Source organism: Convolutriloba macropyga, chromosome 6 (assembly GCF_964194025.1).
Source record: "Convolutriloba macropyga chromosome 6, txConMacr16.3, whole genome shotgun sequence".
In the NCBI taxonomy this organism is placed as follows: Eukaryota; Metazoa; Xenacoelomorpha; order Acoela; family Convolutidae; genus Convolutriloba; species Convolutriloba macropyga.
Window position 1 is genome coordinate 59,391,679 of NC_134473.1, and position 20,411 is coordinate 59,412,089.

The 20,411-nt window shown below is 37.5% G+C and overlaps 1 protein-coding gene across 2 annotated transcripts; it reads left to right on the plus strand.

The window, feature by feature from the left end:
* The first annotated feature begins 1,414 nt into the window (after window positions 1-1,414).
* LOC142341093 (calcium uniporter protein, mitochondrial-like) lies at window positions 1,415-19,526 on the plus strand. Of its 2 annotated transcripts, XM_075391955.1 has the most exons (7): window positions 1,415-1,494; window positions 1,563-1,608; window positions 15,557-15,724; window positions 16,063-16,167; window positions 16,615-16,775; window positions 18,441-18,644; window positions 18,950-19,526. In XM_075391955.1, exons 1-7 carry the CDS (start codon window positions 1,447-1,449, stop codon window positions 19,160-19,162), a joined length of 945 nt encoding a protein of 314 aa, XP_075248070.1. In that variant the 5' UTR covers window positions 1,415-1,446; the 3' UTR covers window positions 19,163-19,526. The 2 variants fall into 2 exon arrangements, with proteins under 2 accessions (XP_075248070.1, XP_075248071.1); XM_075391956.1 differs by lacking the exon at window positions 18,441-18,644.
* The last annotated feature ends 885 nt before the right edge of the window (window positions 19,527-20,411 follow it).

Below are 20,411 nucleotides of genomic sequence, written 5' to 3' on the forward strand. Positions count from 1 at the left end.
CTCACCTGGACAGCGAACGCAAATAGACGTCTTTCCAAAGCAATGCGAGCGCTCTGATAACTAAAAAGAAATATATCATACAAAACGTCAGTCATTAACAAACTTAACGCGTATAGGGGCTACCTTGTCTCCATTATATCATACGCGAGCGAGGTGTGGCACGCTAACAAAATAGATCTATTCATGCTAGAGAAATTACAGAAAACTGCAACAAAATGGATCCCTGGAAACTCCATCGACTAAAAAAGCAGGCTTCTAACTCTGAATATTCTACCTCCTGCAATGTACCAGAGTCTCTTACTTTACTGTTATATTGCCGACGGTGAAAACAACATAAATATGAATCGCTTTATTAAGTACAACACAAATCAAAGAACAAGACAAGGCACACATAAAGTTATTGTTGCAACGACAAGACTGTAAAAGCGATGGAAATTTTTGGATAAGAACCGCAATCTTATACAACATTTTTTGTATAATAACAGATCTAAGGAGCAAATCAAAAAGAAAAAGAATTACCAACATCTAGACACAATTCCTTAGAGAACGATTTATGGAGAACGACCCTGTACCTGGAGTGTTTGCTGCTTATGTACGAATTGTAGCATCCACACAAAGCTCATCTAACTGACGAAGAAGGGTGTGGACCACCCGTGGATGAATTCCAGAAGCCTTCTCTCCTACTACTACTACATACGCCTCCCTGGCGCTCGATCAATGAGCGGACGACACGTTGTCAAAGCTTCCATTGGAGCCATAGTAGAAGAGGGGTGGCTTTTGTGTTGAATCACCCTTTAAATTATTTAAATCTCGATTTAAACTAATATTGTATACCCCTTTTTTATTACTAATGAAGCTATCTTTGTTTGCGACGAATACCGAACACGAGAATTGACACTGAAAGCCTAGTTTGGAGATAAAAATCCAACTTGAAAGACACGTTAAGAAACGAAAATTTCAACTTTACAATTGAACAAAACCAAAGTTTAAAGCAATATATGTAGGTTTTTTAATAAAAAACATGTCGATATGCATCTGCTACATCAAGTCGAAAATGTATTTTTACTCAGATGTAAATGTTTTGTAGATACGATTGTAGATATGTAAAAATTCGTTTTAAATTTCCTTGAATGATTGATTTTAGTGATTTGCATTTCATTTTCTGGCTTTTCATTTTAGCATTTTGTATTTTTTTTTAACCTGACGATGAACTCAGAGTTCGAAAACGTTCGTAAGAAAGTTTTAAATTGACAATCCTCTTTTAAATCTCTATCTTTGTTTGTTGATGATGGCTTGCTTTGACGCTTGACTACTGTCAGAATTTATACATGTATATAGGAGTTGACCTGTCATCCCCGAGATGACCGACTACCCTACAGGGGGAGGGACTTGCTCTTAATTGACGGTTCTAACTGTTATGGCATCTCCAGTATTTCTACTTTCAGAATGGCTTTCTGTTTGAAGAGGCTAGTTGTTTCGTCAAAACTGCGCAAGGTTCATTTTCTACTAATTGCATCTTGTTTATATTCAAGAACTTTGCTTTTACCGGTGATCTTTTTCAGTCAATGCTGAAGCAGATAGCCAGTGTGCATTCTGAGGCTGTTCAAAGTAAGTGCCTTTCATAATCTAGTTTACTAAATTGAATTAATTGAAGTCATTAATCTAACCAACCGGCAAACATAGGGAAATGTTAGAAATGGTAGCATCCCTGCTTATTAGTTGCTGTCGAACAAAATATATTGAAAGCAATTGTTTCACTCGTATTTTTTTATTGAAACGAAGGTAAGTATTGGATGCCTCTGATTTTTATACCAGGCTGAATTTGTTCATACGTTTGACCCATGAACGAAGAAACCACTTAAACACTCACTAATTTAAGTTCACATGAGGACAAAAAGTCGGTGTCGTTTAAGGTAAGAAGGCCAGGTTACACATTTCGGCTTATTTTAAAAATAATTTTATCCCTTCTAGCAAAGAGAAATATTCATTACAATTTTTTCGAACATTTTTCAGGCCTGAGTGTTTGCTTTGTTAAAGTTTCCACTTCAACTATAGTACAGCGCTTTTTCGAGGATGACAGCTGCGAGCAGTTGCATATAGTAAATTAGAGAATGGGACTAACCGTATCTGCAAAACACTGAAGGTAAGCATCAAGTAAAACGAAAAATAGCCTATAGGGCCAGCAAAAAGAGGCTCAGCGTGATTACAAAAAACAAATTACGACTTACTAGGGGATCTAGTTTGCGAGGAACCAAAAAAGGCATATTTCGTGTGCATCGAGAAAACATGGATAGGCTTGAAAATGGCTTTTTCGAACGCAAGCGAACAAGTAATTCCAATGGGCAAAGTTGGCGGTGGTAAACGAGTGAAGATGCCACTGAGTAAAGAAACACTTGCACTCAAAACGAGGGAAGTCTGCTACAAAGAATTGAGGAAAACGCAAACAAATGAGTTACCACATTACGAACGAAGTCGAAACAAACTAAGGAGACTTACAGAGATGGTAATTTAAAGTAGAGAGCGAGAAACAGCACATGACTCAAATCAAAATGCAAAGAAAAAACTTGTGGAGCTATGTCAAGCAAAAAACGAAGACACACTATAAAATTCCCGATCTCATCAATATGAGAATGGTGTCCTAACGAAAAATAGCTCACAGGGCCAGCAAAAAGAGGCTCAGCGTGATTATAAAAAGCAAATTACGACTTACTAAGGGATCTAGTTTGCGAAGAACCAAAAAGGCATATTTCGTGAACATCGAGAAAACATGGATAGGCTTGAAAATGGCTTTTTCGAACGCAAGCGAACAAGCAATTCCAATGGGCAAAGTTGGCGGTGGTAAACGAGTGAAGATGCCACTGAGTAAAGAAACACTTGCACTCAAAACGAGGGAAGTCTGCTACAAAGAATTGAGGAAAACGCAAACAAATGAGTTACCACATTACGAACGAAGTCGAAACAAACTAAGGAGACTTACAGAGATGGTAATTTAAAGTAGAGAGCGAGAAACAGCACATGACTCAAAACAAAATGCAAAGAAAAAACTTGAGGAGCTATGTCATGCAAAAAAACGAAGACACACTATAAAATTCCCTATCTCATCAATATGAGAATGGTGTCCTAACGAAAAATAGCTCACAGGGCCAGCAAAAAGAGGCTCAGCGTAATTAAAAAAAAGCAAATTACGACTTACTAAGAAATCTAGTTTGCGAGGAACCAAAAAGGCATATTTCGTGAACATCGAGAAAACAGGGAAAGGCTTGAAAATGGCTTTTTCGAACGCAAGCGAACAAGCAATTCCAATGGGCAAATTTGGCTGTGGTAAACGAGTGAAGATGCCACTGAGTATTGAAACACTTGCACTCAAAACGAGAAAAGTCTGCTACAAAGAATTGAGGAAAACGCAAACAAATGAGTTACCACATTACGAACGAAGTCGAAACAAACTAAGGAGACTTACAGAGATGGTAATTTAAAGTATAGAGCGAGAAACAGCACATACACAAAACAAAATGCAAAGAAAAAAATTGTGGAGCTATGTCAAGCAAAAAACGAAGACACACTATAAAATTCCCGATCTCATCAGTATGAGAATGGTGTCCTTACGAAAAATAGCTCACAGGGCCAGCAAAAAGAGGCTCAGCGTGATTAAAAAAAGCAAATTACGACTTACTAAGGGATCTAGTTTGCGAGGAACCAAAAAAGCATATTTCGTGAACATCGAGAAAACATGGATAGGCTTGAAGATGGCTTTTTCGAACGCAAGCGAACAAGCAATTCCAATGGGCAAAGTTGGCGGTGGTAAACGAGTGAAGATGCCACTGAGTAAAGAAACACTTGCACTCAAAACGAGGAAAGTCTGCTACAAAGAATTGAGGAAAATGCAAACAAATGAGTTACCAAAATTACGAAGGAAGTCGAAACAAACTAAGCAGACTTACAGAGATGGTTATTTAAAGTAGAGAGCGAGAAGCAGCACATGACTCAAAACAAAATGCAAAGAAAAAACTTGTGGAGCTATGTCAAGCAAAAAACGAAGACACACTATAAAATTCCCGATCTCATCAGTATGAGAATGGTGTCCTTACGAAAAATAGCTCACAGGGCCAGCAAAAAGAGGCTCAGCGTGATTACAAAAAGCAATTTACGACTTGCTAAGGGATCTAGTTTGCGAGGAACCAAAAAAGGCATATTTTGTGAACATCGAGAAAACATAGATAGGCTTGAAAATGGCTTTTTCGAACGCAAGTGAACAAGCAATTCCAGTGGGCAAAGTTGATAGTGGTAAACGAGTGAAGATGTCACTGAGTTAAGAAACACTTGCACTCAAAACGAGGAAAGTCTGCTACAAGGAATTGAGGAAAACGCAAACAAATGAGTTACCACATTACGAACGAAGTCGAAACAAACTAAGGAGACTTACAGAGATGGTAATTTAAAGTAGAGAGCCAGAAACAGCACATGACTCAAATCAAAATGCAAAGAAAAAACTTGTGGAGCTATGTCAAGCAAAAAACGAAGACACACTATAAAATTCCCGATCTCATCAATATGAGAATGGTGTCCTAACGAAAAATAGCTCACAGGGCCAGCAAAAAGAGGCTCAGCGTGATTATAAAAAGCAAATTACGACTTACTAAGGGATCTAGTTTGCGAAGAACCAAAAAGGCATATTTCGTGAACATCGAGAAAACATGGATAGGCTTGAAAATGGTTTTTCGAACGCAAGTGAACAAGCAATTCCAATGGGCAAAGTTGGCGGTGGTAAACGAGTGAAGATGCCACTGAGTAAAGAAACACTTGCACTCAAAACGAGGGAAGTCTGCTACAAAGAATTGAGGAAAACGCAAACAAATGAGTTACCACATTACGAACGAAGTCGAAACAAACTAAGGAGACTTACAGAGATGGTAATTTAAAGTAGAGAGCGAGAAACAGCACATGACTCAAAACAAAATGCAAAGAAAAAACTTGAGGAGCTATGTCAAGCAAAAAACGAAGACACACTATAAAATCCCCGATCTCATCAGTATGAGAATGGTGTCCTTACGAAAAATAGCTCACAGGGCCAGCAAAAAGAGGCTCAGCGTGATTACAAAAAGCAATTTACGACTTGCTAAGGGATCTAGTTTGCGAGGAACCAAAAAAGGCATATTTTGTGAACATCGAGAAAACATAGATAGGCTTGAAAATGGCTTTTTCGAACGCAAGTGAACAAGCAATTCCAGTGGGCAAAGTTGATAGTGGTAAACGAGTGAAGATGTCACTGAGTTAAGAAACACTTGCACTCAAAACGAGGAAAGTCTGCTACAAAGAATTGAGGAAAATGCAAACAAATGAGTTACCAAAATTACGAAGGAAGTCGAAACAAACTAAGCAGACTTACAGAGATGGTTATTTAAAGTAGAGAGCGAGAAGCAGCACATGACTCAAAACAAAATGCAAAGAAAAAACTTGTGGAGCTATGTCAAGCAAAAAACGAAGACACACTATAAAATTCCCGATCTCATCAGTATGAGAATGGTGTCCTTACAAAAAATAGCTCACAGGGCCAGCAAAAAGAGGCTCAGCGTGATTACAAAAAGCAATTTACGACTTGCTAAGGGATCTAGTTTGCGAGGAACCAAAAAAGGCATATTTTGTGAACATCGAGAAAACATAGATAGGCTTGAAAATGGCTTTTTCGAACGCAAGTGAACAAGCAATTCCAGTGGGCAAAGTTGATAGTGGTAAACGAGTGAAGATGTCACTGAGTTAAGAAACACTTGCACTCAAAACGAGGAAAGTCTGCTACAAAGAATTGAGGAAAATGCAAACAAATGAGTTACCAAAATTACGAAGGAAGTCGAAACAAACTAAGCAGACTTACAGAGATGGTTATTTAAAGTAGAGAGCGAGAAGCAGCACATGACTCAAAACAAAATGCAAAGAAAAAACTTGTGGAGCTATGTCAAGCAAAAAACGAAGACACACTATAAAATTCCCGATCTCATCAGTATGAGAATGGTGTCCTTACGAAAAATAGCTCACAGGGCCAGCAAAAAGAGGCTCAGCGTGATTACAAAAAGCAATTTACGACTTGCTAAGGGATCTAGTTTGCGAGGAACCAAAAAAGGCATATTTTGTGAACATCGAGAAAACATAGATAGGCTTGAAAATGGCTTTTTCGAACGCAAGTGAACAAGCAATTCCAGTGGGCAAAGTTGATAGTGGTAAACGAGTGAAGATGCCACTGAGTAATGAAACACTTGCACTCAAAACGAGAAAAGTCTGCTACAAAGAATTTTGGAAAACGCAAACAAGTGAGTTACCACATTACGAACGAAGTCGAAACAAACTAAGGAGACTTACAGAGATGGTAATTTATAGTATAGAGCGAGAAACAGCACATACTCAAAACAAAATGCAAAGAAAAAACTTGTGGAGCTATGTCAAGCAAAAAACGAGACACACTATAAAATTCCCGATCTCATCAATATGAGAATGGTGTCGTAACGAAAAATAGCTCACAGGGCCAGCAAAAAGAGGCTCAGCGTAATTTAAAAAAAGCAAATTACGACTTACTATGAGATCTAGTTTGCGAGGAACCAAAAAAGGCATATTTCGTGAACATCGAGAAAACAGGGATAGGCTTGAAAATGGCTTTTTCGAACGCAAGCGAACAAGCAATTCCAATGGGCAAATTTGGCTGTGGTAAACGAGTGAAGATGCCACTGAGTAATGAAACACTTGCACTCAAAACGAGAAAAGTCTGCTACAAAGAATTTTGGAAAACGCAAACAAATGAGTTACCACATTACGAACGAAGTCGAAACAAACTAAGGAGACTTACAGAGATGGTAATTTATAGTATAGAGCGAGAAACAGCACATACTCAAAACAAAATGCAAAGAAAGAACTTGTGGAGCTATGTCAAGCAATAAACGAAGACATTATAAAATTCCCGATCTCATCAATATGAGAATGGTGTCCTAACGAAAAATAGCTCACAGGGCCAGCAAAAAGAGGCTCAGCGTGATTAAAAAAAGCAAATTACGACTTACTAAGGGATCTAGTTTGCGAGGAACCAAAAAAGCATATTTCGTGAACATCGAGAAAACATGGTTAGGCTTGAAGATGGCTTTTTCGAACGCAAGCGAACAAGCAATTCCAATGGGCAAAGTTGGCGGTGGTAAACGAGTGAAGATGCCACTGAGTAAAGAAACACTTGCACTCAAAACGAGGAAAGTCTGCTACAATGAATTGAGGAAAACGCAAACAAATGAGTTACCAAAATTACGAAGGAAGTCGAAACAAACTAAGCAGACTTACAGAGATGGTTATTTAAAGTAGAGAGCAATAAACAGCACATGACTCAAAACAAAATGCAAAGAAAAAACTTGTGGAGCTATGTCAAGCAAAAAACGAAGACACACTATAAAATTCCCGATCTCATCAGTATGAGAATGGTGTCCTTACAAAAAATAGGTCACAGGGCCAGCAAAAAGAGGCTCAGCGTGATTACAAAAAGCAATTTACGACTTGCTAAGGGATCTAGTTTGCGAGGAACCAAAAAAGGCATATTTTGTGAACATCGAGAAAACATAGATAGGCTTGAAAATGGCTTTTTCGAACGCAAGTGAACAAGCAATTCCAGTGGGCAAAGTTGATAGTGGTAAACGAGTGAAGATGTCACTGAGTTAAGAAACACTTGCACTCAAAACGAGGAAAGTCTGCTACAAAGAATTGAGGAAAATGCAAACAAATGAGTTACCAAAATTACGAAGGAAGTCGAAACAAACTAAGCAGACTTACAGAGATGGTTATTTAAAGTAGAGAGCGAGAAACAGCACATGACTCAAAACAAAATGCAAAGAAAAAACTTGTGGAGCTCTATCAAGCAAAAAACGAAGACACACTATAAAATTCCCGATCTCATCAGTATGAGAATGGTGTCCTTACGAAAAATAGCTCACAGGGCCAGCAAAAAGAGGCTCAGCGTGATTACAAAAAGCAATTTACGACTTACTAAGGGATCTAGTTTGCGAGGAACCAAAAAAGGCATATTTTGTGAACATCGAGAAAACAGGGATAGGCTTGAAAATGGCTTTTTCGAACGCAAGCGAACAAGCAATTCCAATGGGCAAATTTGGCTGTGGTAAACGAGTGAAGATGTCACTGAGTTAAGAAACACTTGCACTCAAAACGAGAAAATTCTGCTACAAAGAATTGAGGAAAACGCAAACAAATGAGTTACCACATTACGAACGAAGTCGAAACAAACTAAGGAGACTTACAGAGATGGTAATTTAAAGTATAGAGCGATAAACAGCACATACTCAAAACAAAATGCAAAGAAAAAACTTGTGGAGCTATGTCAAGCAATAAACGAACACACATTATAAAATTCCCGATCTCATCAATATGAGAATGGTGTCCTAACGAAAAATAGCTCACAGGGCCAGCAAAAAGAGGCTCAGCGTGATTAAAAAAAGCAAATGACGACTTACTAAGGGATCTAGTTTGCGAGGAACCAAAAAAGCATATTTCGTGAACATCGAGAAAACATGGATAGGCTTGAAGATGGCTTTTTCGAACGCAAGCGAACAAGCAATTCCAATGGGCAAAGTTGGTGGTGGTAAACGAGTGAAGATGCCACTGAGTAAAGAAACACTTGCACTCAAAACGAGGAAATTCTGCTACAAAGAATTGAGGAAAACGCAAACAAATGAGTTACCAAAATTACGAAGGAAGTCGAAACAAACTAAGCAGACTTACAGAGATGGTTATTTAAAGTAGAGAGCGAGAAACAGCACATGACTCAAAACAAAATGCAAAGAAAAAACTTGTGGAGCTCTATCAAGCAAAAAACGAAGACACACTATAAAATTCCCGATCTCATCAGTATGAGAATGGTGTCCTTACGAAAAATAGCTCACAGGGCCAGCAAAAAGAGGCTCAGCGTGATTACAAAAAGCAATTTACGACTTACTAAGGGATCTAGTTTGCGAGGAACCAAAAAAGGCATATTTTGTGAACATCGAGAAAACATAGATAGGCTTGAAAATGGCTTTTTCGAACGCAAGCGAACAATCAATTCCAGTGGGCAAAGTTGATAGTGGTAAACGAGTGAAGATGTCACTGAGTTAAGAAACACTTGCACTCAAAACGAGGAAAGTCTGCTACAAGGAATTGAGGAAAACGCAAACAAATGAGTTACCACATTACGAACGAAGTCGAAACAAACTAAGGAGACTTACAGAGATGGTAATTTAAAGTAGAGAGCGAGAAAAAGCACATGACACAAAACAAAATGCAAAGAAAAAAATTGTGGAGCTATGTCAAGCAAAAAACGAAGACACACTATAAAATTCCCGATCTCATCAATATGAGAATGGCGTCCTAACGAAAAATAGCTCACAGGGCCAGTAAAAAGAGGCTGAGCGTGATAACAAAAAAAAGCAAATTACGACTTACTAAGGGATCCAGTTTCCGAGGAACCAAAAAACCGTCCAGTAACTTCGATATGTTATAAAATCATGGAAAAATTGATCAGATAGATGAGAAATATCTTACGAGCTGTAACATCCGAAGCGATAACCAATTTGGTTTCAAACCAGGACGGTATACAAGGTTACAACTTTTGAAAGTAATTGATCACTGGACACGAGCCTTGGATGCTGGAGATGTGAATTACATGAATTTCATGAATGCGTTTGACAGCAAACCGCATCAGCGTCTATTGAACGTCACCATGCAGCTGGGAATAAAAGGACAACAACTCAAATGGATTGGAAGTTTGGTAACAAATGGGCAACAACGAGTAACCATCATAGATACTCAAACTGGAAATCCGCCTTGAGCCGAATTCATCAAGATTCAGTCCTCGGACCAATCTTGTTCACCTTGTATGTTCTCGGACCATTCTTTTTTCAACTTACCTACAATTCTTTTGATATCAAAATTGTGCCTAATTGCAGACGACACAAAACTCTACGTTGTAATCATGACCAAAAATAATGAAACTGAACCACAAGATCTGACAAAACTGCAGGGTCAGTCGATAGTGAATCTGCCTAAACATGAAAAAGAATCCTGAAACCCAAACTATCAGCTCTGGAATTAAAGCTTACGAACAGTTAAAAAAGGACTTAGGCGTGTTTATTCATACGATAGACTGGGATTCGATTAACATATAAGAAGAAAGTTTAAAAAAGCCAACTGCGCCTTAGAGGTTATCCGAAAATTGTTTTCTTAACGATAGTCTTCCTTCAATTTTAGAAATTGCTGTTACGACCATATCTTGACATTGCAATCAGATTGTGTATCCATAAAAGAAGAAAGATTAGGTCATTATAGAAAATGTACTACAAAGAGCAGCTAAATTAGTCAAAAGTCGGAGAAATCTAAAATATCATGAAAGACTGAGAAAACTTGAATTACCATCATTTGAATATGAACGGAAACGAGGCGCACTAATCGATGTTTTTAAAATAACCAATTCAAATTTAACCCCATGATTGGAAATTAAAGGAATTTTTCATGCAATACGAATTGTCGATGAGTGGAATAGTCTCCCGAATTTTGTGATCGGTAGTAACAACGTGAACGAATTTAAGAATAATTTAGACCAACAGTCGACCTACTAAAAGGGTCAATTAAGAGAAAACCCCTCCCCTAAAAGGGTAGTCGGTCAACTCGGGGGTAGCAAGTCAACTCCTATGTGTATTCATAAATTCTGACGGTAGTCAAAAATTGAAGCATCAGATGCAAGAGATAAAGAAAATAAAGCATCAGAATTATAAACAAAATAGATATGGTAAATAGCAGTTAGTGTATAATGTGTAGGGATTTTGAATCAAGATTAGGAAAAATATAGAGCATTTAGCACAACAGCCTCCCTTCCTCTACAATGGTTCCCATTGACGTTTCTACTGCAGGGCGCCTGCACATGGAGCGCGCGCCACGGAGGCAGAGTATGGAGCTACGCAAAAGAGCAAAACTTAATTTTGTCCGTATGTACGTGATCACGTCCGAATATGAATCTTCTTTCTTATTGCTGATCCTGGAAGCCAATCTCTGTATGGCTTTTGATGCTGACGGACCAGCTCCTCCTGTACACGAGAAGATTAACGGACAGAATGTGACTTTCTCGACATCGATTATCCTTTGTTCGTATTTCAGCTTCTTGATGGACTCGTGATATTTGTAGGAATCCGGTTTGCTTCTTGGGCAACTCTTCACATACGGATTAATTACTTTCACATCAAAGAACGTTCTGCTGAAGCGTGAATCGAAGAAACCATTAGCTTTGATATGTAGTCGAGCATCGTCATCAATAGTGGTAGTTCTATTTGTGAAGGTTTCCCCTTGCAATGACTGAAAACAGGCCTCTACTTCGCCATCATCGCAGACCTCATTGAGCAGTTGGGCAGAAGAGTCACGGATGTCATTGTGCCTTATGTGCGTATAGCCACCTTTTAGACAATGAAGAGCATGCGCTACATTAAAGTTTGCTCCACATGCGCATCTTGATGGCAATTTTACGGGATCCCATCCATATCTAAGAGCAATTCCTTCTCTAAACTATCCCTTGGTTAAATCAAAATGATATCATTTCAATGGAAGTGCGTTTAGCCAGCATGATGCTCCATTTTCCATAGCCAAATCTAGAGAATATGCCTTTTTATCATTGATGAGATCTTTGATTGCCAACTTTTTCGCTCAAGCTTGTTCCTGTTTTTCATCTGATTTTCGGAAGGATTTTTTCCTGATGAAACTCTGCATCTATAGCGCTATGGTTCTGTAACGGCTCACAAATCCGAATAGATCTTCCATATTCGTTTGCCCTGTCTTCAGGAGGAAGAATGCTTACCCCACCCTCTTTAAGAGGAAGAGAGAAAACCTTCGGTATCTGTCATTGTAAGAGGGATGATTCAACATTGAAGGTATAAGGTTTTTATCAATTATTTTTTCGGCTTCCCTCAGCAGACTGTCCGTGTTTGGAGTAGTCCTAGCAATAAAAGTCAGTTTGTGTTGCAATCCGTTCGTGAATGATTTGTACACATTCTGAGGGGACACCTTACTGTGTTTGGCGAGCTTCTCAAGCATGTTAGAGTAGTTCATTGACTTTTCTTTAAGAAAATCGTTACAACTTTCATCAGAACGAATAACTGAACCCAGAACTCGATGACCTTCAATAACATCAACATCTAATCCCGAAAAAACTTTGTTCGCCTTCTGAACGAACTCAGGTTTTGTAATAAGATGACATTTGATCACATTATTGCAAATGCACCGCTACGTTCAAAGAGCTTGTCGAGCACGATTCGCAGTGATTCAAGGTTACCGGCCACATTACCGTCATCTGCGTACCTTTTATGAGTTACGCAGATGACACCTACTTATTATATGTAACACCAGATTATCAAGGCACGTGAACGACGCGACACCACTATTGAAGAGGTGGTCCAGACAACAACATAAAGACGAGAAAACATATAAGGCTAAAAGGCATTCAAAGGAAAACAGGTAAACACCAAAAGTTGTTTTGTTCATGATCCTGGAAGTTATCAGGGTTCATTGCATTTTTAAATTAGTATCAAGCTGATCAACTCTCAATTTAGTGTTTTTAATTTCAATGAAATCTGCGCAAATTATGACGCTGCTATTTGCTATTAAACGTATGTTGAAGTAATTGTTGGCTTGCGTCTTTTATGCAAAGTTATTGGTTGAGTGATTTGTATTTGAATTCTTCAGTTTTTCATAATGATCTCTTTCTCAGTTTCATGCAATGGATTTTATTTTTCAGCGCACTCTGTTATTTTTCTGCGTGGGTCAACCTAGTTGACACCGTAGTATTTTGTTTTTCTTTGCTAAGTTAAGTACAACTTAATCTCGTGAATGAGACGTTCCAACACTCAGAAAAGTTTCAATCTCAGAAGCTTTATTCTCTTGTTATCAAGTGGCTCAGAATATGAATTTTTCTTAAGCTCCTTCAACTTGTTCACTATCTCTTTCGAATATATTTTTAATAAATATTTTTCTTGAGCCCGTTTTTCTGCCGCTTCATTGTTCTTTGTGTAATACATATAAATGAATTAGGAGAAATTTGTTCTTGTTTCGACTCATTTTAGAGGGGGAGGAACTATATGTTCAACTGGATTTTCGGCAGTCACTTTTTGCCGGATATATTCGGCGCAGAGTTGTGGCTGGTATCATTAGAAAGCGTGTGAAACGTAGAGTATCAATTTAAAAAGATTTTTTTAATTTCGCTTTTTAGGCTTTATCACCTCGGTTGTTTTGTTCACTTTTTTCTTAATTTGTGCTGAAATTTTGATTAATTTTGCAAAAAATATGCTAGAATTTTTTTATGATTGTCGCATTTTTTATACGTTTAAGGAAAACAGGACGTTTCTGAATTGCTTGAACCAACTCTATTCAGCATTTTCTTTTTTTTGAAAAATGGCACCAAATTTGATCCGTTAACCCTCTGTATCACAATTTACCGCTAGTGCCGTTATATAAATTGTTGACTCGATCTTTGCTTGCTCAGATGGGGACTCTTTGTACGTCTGGTTCTCTTTGCGCTCTGGAACTTATGGGAACATTCCCATTGTCTTTGAAGACTGAGCAAGTAAATGTATAATGTTTTCAGTAAAAAACTCAGGTTTTCAGGTTTTAATGACTTCGGTGTCGTCTCCCAAAATTCAACACCACAGGTCTCAATGGTTTCCTATGGCGGTATAGATGAAGCCATTTAATGATTTCAGTTGATAGCTAATTGTTTTCATGTCTTAAAAATTAGTTGTTTTCAAAAATTGTGAACGTATTTTTTAACTTCGCCCTTTTTTAAATATATACTGAAATGCAATTCAATTTGTTTAGTTTAGTTTGATTTTTTTTATTAAGTTTCTTGTTGAAAAATGGATTGACATTGATGTTTGGTCGTAATAATGATTTTTGTTTTTTGATTTGGTTGTTTGCCTTATCTCCTGGCCTTTTTAATGGCACGTATCAATGCCCCTCCATGAGGCATTTATTTTGTTCAGTGATTTGAGTTTAACATTACGACGCAGAGGTATACCCCAAAATTTCCGTCTTAGTAAAATTGGCTCGAAAATTAGATACATACAATGAACGAAATTAGGAGACATCCTTTGTATCTTACTTTTCGCAAAAGGGGTTCCGCCAATTTTGCGAAATAAAGAACATTCGAACAAAAAATAGGTTACAAGTCTTGTAGCACGTTTCCGCTCAATTTAGGTATCTATTGTTCGCACGCATTTTGAGCATGCAATAAGCACTTTAATAAAGATTTAATTGAAGCTTTCAAAGTTTTAAAGTGCTTTAAATGCATGCAACCACAAAAATTGATTTTTTTCCCGAAAAATTCCTCGCACATCAAAGGCTTTGTATATCAATGTGGGACTGGCCGATTTAAATAAGTAGTAATGAATAGTACTAATAAGTAGTAATAAAGTACTATAAGTAGTAATAAAGTACTACTAGTAGTAATAAGTTAAGCTTAATTAAATAAGTAGTAATTGAATTAGGCTTAATTGCGGATTACATGCGAAATCGAGATACATTGCGTGCAAAAAATCGATACATATATGGAGCAGATGCGTGATACAAACCGTGCGAATAATAGGTTATAAAGTTTGTACTTGTATTTCGCGGCTAGGATTAGGACACTTTTGCAAACACGGGTTGCTAATTTCCCTTCCATTTGCCGGTTTCTGCTAAAGTAGATATTTTCCGCAATATTGTTCCATTTTCAATGTATTAGCATAGTAAAAACGAACACGAGATACACGCATCGGGCATATCTGCCCGTGACGATTTGGGTATACCTCTGCGTCGTAATGAAAGCGATTTCTTAAATTGACACACCAATTATTTTTGATCTATTTTTCGTTCTCTTACTCATTTGTTAGGCAATAAAGTCAAAAATGTTGTTGAGCCGGTTCGCAATATTATGTGCAAACTCACAATACCAAACCTCCTCGTTTTCCTTTGGAAAAACCCCAATGGGTACCACTTGAACCTATTGATTCGTTCAAATTTCGGCAGTTTGAAAACGTAATAACATGTGTGATATAATTGTTTGATTGAATAAAATCTTAAGCATCCGGGTTGCTTAGGTCATAGAATTAGTTCACTAACCCCGGAGTGCAGTTCATGAAGCCCAAGATGTAAAAATTTTTCCAGGCTTTTTAACTTAAAAGTGACCAAATAAGAACTCTTATACAAGAGTTTCGGGGCAGGAATGTTTTCCGGGGCAAGTAAATGGTCGGAACTCGTGTCGAATAGTCAAAGTATTCCAGCCAGTTAGTCAGTTAAAACAAAATTAAATAATGATATTCATTTCATTTTTTTGCGATGAGATGCTTCTTTCAAAATTTTTATACGAATTGATTGCAACTGGGCTGCAGCCACCTAGGGCCAGATTATTACCACAAGTTCTTTTTTACATATTTCGATTTTACTGTAAACTAACTGACTAAGTTGGGTAATATTAATGCTAAGATTTAATTAATTATAAGATTATGCAACGTAACCTGATTAATTTTAGCCGAAATTTGCGTTGAGCGAGGTCTTCCAGTGCTAACAATTCCTCTGCCCTCCAGAAGAGAAAAATGCCAGTTTGTTTTACGGCCAGTGGGGGCTACAGTGGGTGACTTGCTACAAGACATTCAAAAGGAGGATGGTGGAATAGACAGAGCAACTATCTACACAACTAGTGAGTTTGTTTTTATTTCGACGGTAGAGTGGTATATGATTTGATATTTGGCCAGCGATCCTCTATACCACAGTTTCTTTGTTCTTTCGACAACTGATTTTTCGTGTTGTAGCGAATTTTTTGTAGCTATCAGGAATATCAATTTATCAACATCGTTTTTCTGGTGTTCAATATAGTTTCTTCCAGCGGTACTTAACAGCTGACGTAACAACTTTTAATTTTTTCAGTACGTTAATATCTATCGTATACCCTAAGTTTAATATAATCTATGAGGCATCATAAAATTTTAAGAACATGTGAAAAACGTGATCCAATTCTAAAGTTGAGTTCCATTTCAGGCGGTGTGCGAGTATCCAAATCGACCAAACTGGGGGACCTTCTGATGAGTGACTTCAAACTAGTGATCAACTCAGACACATACAATGTACCCGCTACCAAGCACGGTAATTGTGCATTAGCTTTTTCTAACACTTATTCTTGTGTAGAGATCATGGAATTGTTGAACTTCTCTTGAGTGAGTGTATCATCAGTGTTCTCAATTTTGAGCCATAGAAGTTACTTCTGACTTAATTAAATTTCCTGGGGAAACTGAAATGAGGCACTGTTCTTTTTCACCGTAAATGGGCCATTTGGTTAGTCCAATTGTGCGTTTTAGTTCCTCCCTTTAATGTTTGTTCCTCCGTTTTTGCTCCTCCCTTGGTTTCGAATTGTGAAATTTATTGTAGCTATATTTTACTCTTTCGAACACATAGCAGTTTCTTATAAGCAAAATTTTGTCCTTGTTACCTTTCAATGATTTAATACACAAACGTTAAAAGGTGCTATAGAATAATTAATCGTTAGAAGTTGCAAGGGACAAATTCAGTGTGAATTTAATTGCTTTGTTAAAGGTGCTTTTGACTCTGAACACTCGACTGAGCTTGACAATGCCAAGAGTCTAATCTACACAATGTATACCACTCTCAACGCAGAAGAGCACGCCCTTGGAAAGGAAAAACGATTGGCACAGGAACTCGAACAGCTTAAATTAGAAATCGCCCCACTTGAAAAGGTAAAGACTAACGAAAAGTTTAGGATCTGGTCTGTCCCCCAGTGGTTTATGTCCCACTCCCACTATGATCTATTGTTATGTGTTGTAGTATACCACGTTACTATGTAGAAAACAGCACGTGGGGGGGGGGGGGGGGGGGGCGTAAACGTCTAAGCTGGGGAGGGCGCAATACATCCGAAAATTATACCGAATATACAAACTTCCTTATTAATAGCCGCCCTCGTCTTCTCAGCCGGCTATTATAGCGCTCCTATTTTTTTTACAATTCAAAGAATTTGAATTGTATTGGGGCGCTGTCTTTTTACGACTCGAAGAGGAGTATTGGAGAAGTCCTTTTTTTAAATCAATTTTATTGGAGTGATTTTTGAAGCGGGAAATGAAACGCGTGAAAAAATTTGGAGTGATTTTGGTGCTGAACAAAAGTGAAGAGCGGAGCGAAAAGAGAGTGGTTTTTGTTCATACCGCTGTTTTTGAGAGAGCGAGAAATTGATGTGTGAAAAAATTTTCTCTAAGCGATCGAAATTTTTTTGTTCACGTGCGGCATTTTAAAGCAGTTTTTTATCATTTGTTTTCGTTAAGAGGTTTAATTTTTTGAATTGTACGTCAGGACTTGTCCTGTTATGTTTTTTTAAAGATCTGTTCACACATTTTTATGATTTTTGAAGTCAAATTGGAGTGGTGATTTTGGTCACGCCGAAGCAGGAAAAGGAGCGAAAAAGCGAGTGGTTTTGCGGCGTGAAATTTTTTCGCTCCAAATTTAAAGTAGAGTGAGAAAACGATGTTTGAACAAAAATTCGCTTTCTCGCTAGTGGTTTTTTGTTCACATGCGGCAATTTCACTTTGATTTTTTACTGTTTTTTCGATTTTTTAGATCGGATTTTTTTTCTAAATGGTTTTTCCAATCCATTCATAGTCCGTTCTAGGTCTAATTTTCTGTTTAGTCAATGAAAATTCTTTGAATTGTACGTCAGGACTTGTCCTGCTATGTTTTTTTACTTCGTCGAATAAAAAATGTTTCGCTTTACCTCATTTTGCCGCCTTTTCAACATTTTTGTGAAATCTTTTTGACTTCTCTAGGCTAGTTTCTCTCTTCTCTCATTCTGCTAAAAGTGATTTTGAACATCAGTTGCTCAGCAAAGCAATTCAAAATGAACAGAGTTAGTACAAAAATGGATGTCAGAAATAGAAACGGTATAAACCCACAAAGCCCAATTTTAGATGCCCGCTATTTGAACGTCGTTCCTATAAGTTTTTTTTACCATCTCTAATGCTTATTGTTATTGATAGTAGCCCCTGTAGCCTCTCTCTAAGAAACAGAAGTATGTTCAACTACGAAATGCCATCAAAATAAATCGGACTTAAAAAAATGTTTTTGTACAAAAATCTTTTTTTTTCAATATCTTCTGTTATTTCAATCCCATTCATGCTTATTGGAATCAACTGCGGCTATTTTCCGGCAATCTGCTGGGTATGTTTTTGAAACTTATCGAACTTGGTTTCAAGAACGATTTCAAGTGTTTGAAAAGATTTCAAGAAATTTAAAACATCACTTTTTTATAGACAAATTAATCAATTATCAGTTCTAAAAACAACTTCAGTTTGCACTCAATAGAGGCTTCTGAAAGAATTTTTTTTTCACAGCGGCACTGGGGAATCTTTTTTTAGCTTAAGAATGAGTTGATAGCGAGCGCAGAGTGGCGCAGTGCTATGGTGATGTGGGTAGGTGGTGCCTACATGGCTTTTCAGTTCGGTCTGTTCGCACGTCTCACCTGGTGGGAGTATTCGTGGGATATAATGGAACCTGTGACTTACTTTGCCGGATACTTCACAGCTATGGTGGCCTATGCTTATTACCTCATTACGAGACAGGTGCGTCTACGGTGTAAACTTGAAGAGTTCGTGCATCGCGAGTATTTAATTCAAACGAAACAGCGTAATCTGAAAATTGTTCAAATTAAACATTTTTATACTAAAATTTTAAAAATTTTCTAATAGTAAGTGTTGCGTGAATGAGTTGGAGTTTAGTATTAATGAAAATCTCGTATGTCAGCAGTTTCAATCGAATTGTGATAGTGTTTTTCCTGAGCTCAACTGATTGTTGTCCACGTTTCACAAACTTGTACAACTCGCACTAAGAACGGTCATGTGTACTGTTATTTATGTTATTTCTACAGGAGTACATACTGCCTGACGTGAAAGATCGCTCCTTTCTCATTAGTTTCTACAAAGGGTCCAAGAAGAAGCAGTTCGACGTCATCAAGTACAACGATCTTAGAGACCAAATTGCCCAGATTGAATTGGACCTGAAACGTCTGAGGGACCCTCTGGCACTCCACTTACCAATTCTGCCACCTAGAACACCAGAGGATGTAAAGCCTCGAGAGTGAATACAGCTGAATGACCGTGAAAAACTTGAACTTCGGGATATTGTCTATTGCCAGCCTTTTCGTGGATCTTTACTGTTTTTGTCCCCAACCCCACAGTTTTGAAATTGCATTATAATTTGCAACCCCCAATCACGGCGCGTGTAGACCTTACTTATGATTAGCTAAGTATTTTGGTATATAATTTACTTGGGTCGCAAAAAGTGTGAGGGTTGGTAATAATGGAAATCGTCTCCTAATTCGGTGTTGCGGCGCAGGGTTCTATGATGTTCCGTTTTGCAGTGCACATTAGCTTTCTTTCCTGCATGAATTAAGACTTTAATTGGTAGAATACAGAGATCTTTTCCGTTAATACGAAATAAGATAGTTCACTCCATTAGATAATTGATCTAATTTATAACTGCGTTAAAATGGCGCGTGGTTGAGTTTATGTACAATTTTTGCCCACAAAGCGCTAGGGGGGAGGGGAGGGGTTGGAGGGTATTAACAGGAAAAGATGTGTGTGTAGCATTTCAGTTGATGGGCCTCAGAAGTTTTTAAAATGATCCTATCCTGAAATATTTGAAATACTCTCAAGTTGGGCTTGGTCTCTTCATTTTCAAAATAATGTGTATTGAATTGTTCTTGATTTGATGGGATATTTGCATAAATGCAAATTAAAACTTGAATGATTGTCTATCTAAAAGATTTAATATTTTACTCATCGATATCAAATGTCAACAATTTTCAGAATATTAATGTAAATACAATTGCTTCATTAGATTATTTGTAAATATTTTTCTAAAGTTTAACTCCACTTATCTTTGAGCTGCAGTAATGTTGTGTAGTAGTGCCATTTATCGTAACAAACTGTATTCATATAATGGAGCTAAGCTTATTAATAGTTGTGCCTTTTAATACAGATATCACTTATCGTCGCTCTCTTCTCACAGATCTAATTTCTAATTCTAATTCCTATTTAAAAAGTTTTCTGGACAGAAATAGTGTAATAGGCATCAATGTACATCGGTTTAATTGACTGTGACAATATGTATAAGTTGATTCGAAGGGAAGTAGAAAAATTCCGGAACTGGTGGCAAACTGATACTCGAGCTCGTCACGTTGTTCTGTTGCAGACCATTTTTTTTCAAGCATGTAAATAATAGATCGTCACATTTTTTTTATTGCTCAAGTAAAATTTCAATTGACATTCTGTGACAAATACTAATTTTTGGTGTTGTGTGTCTGTTTATTCTCCCAAACAAAGTTCGAA

Bases quoted from the DNA above. Each gene is read 5' to 3' on its own strand.
- LOC142341093 (XM_075391955.1), top strand. From the start codon at position 1,447: ATGGCTTTCTGTTTGAAGAGGCTAGTTGTTTCGTCAAAACTGCGCAAG. The intron at 16,168-16,614 runs GTAATTGTGCAT...GCTTTGTTAAAG, and splicing joins TGTACCCGCTACCAAGCACG to GTGCTTTTGACTCTGAACAC. The intron at 18,645-18,949 runs GTGCGTCTACGG...TTATTTCTACAG, and splicing joins ATTACCTCATTACGAGACAG to GAGTACATACTGCCTGACGT.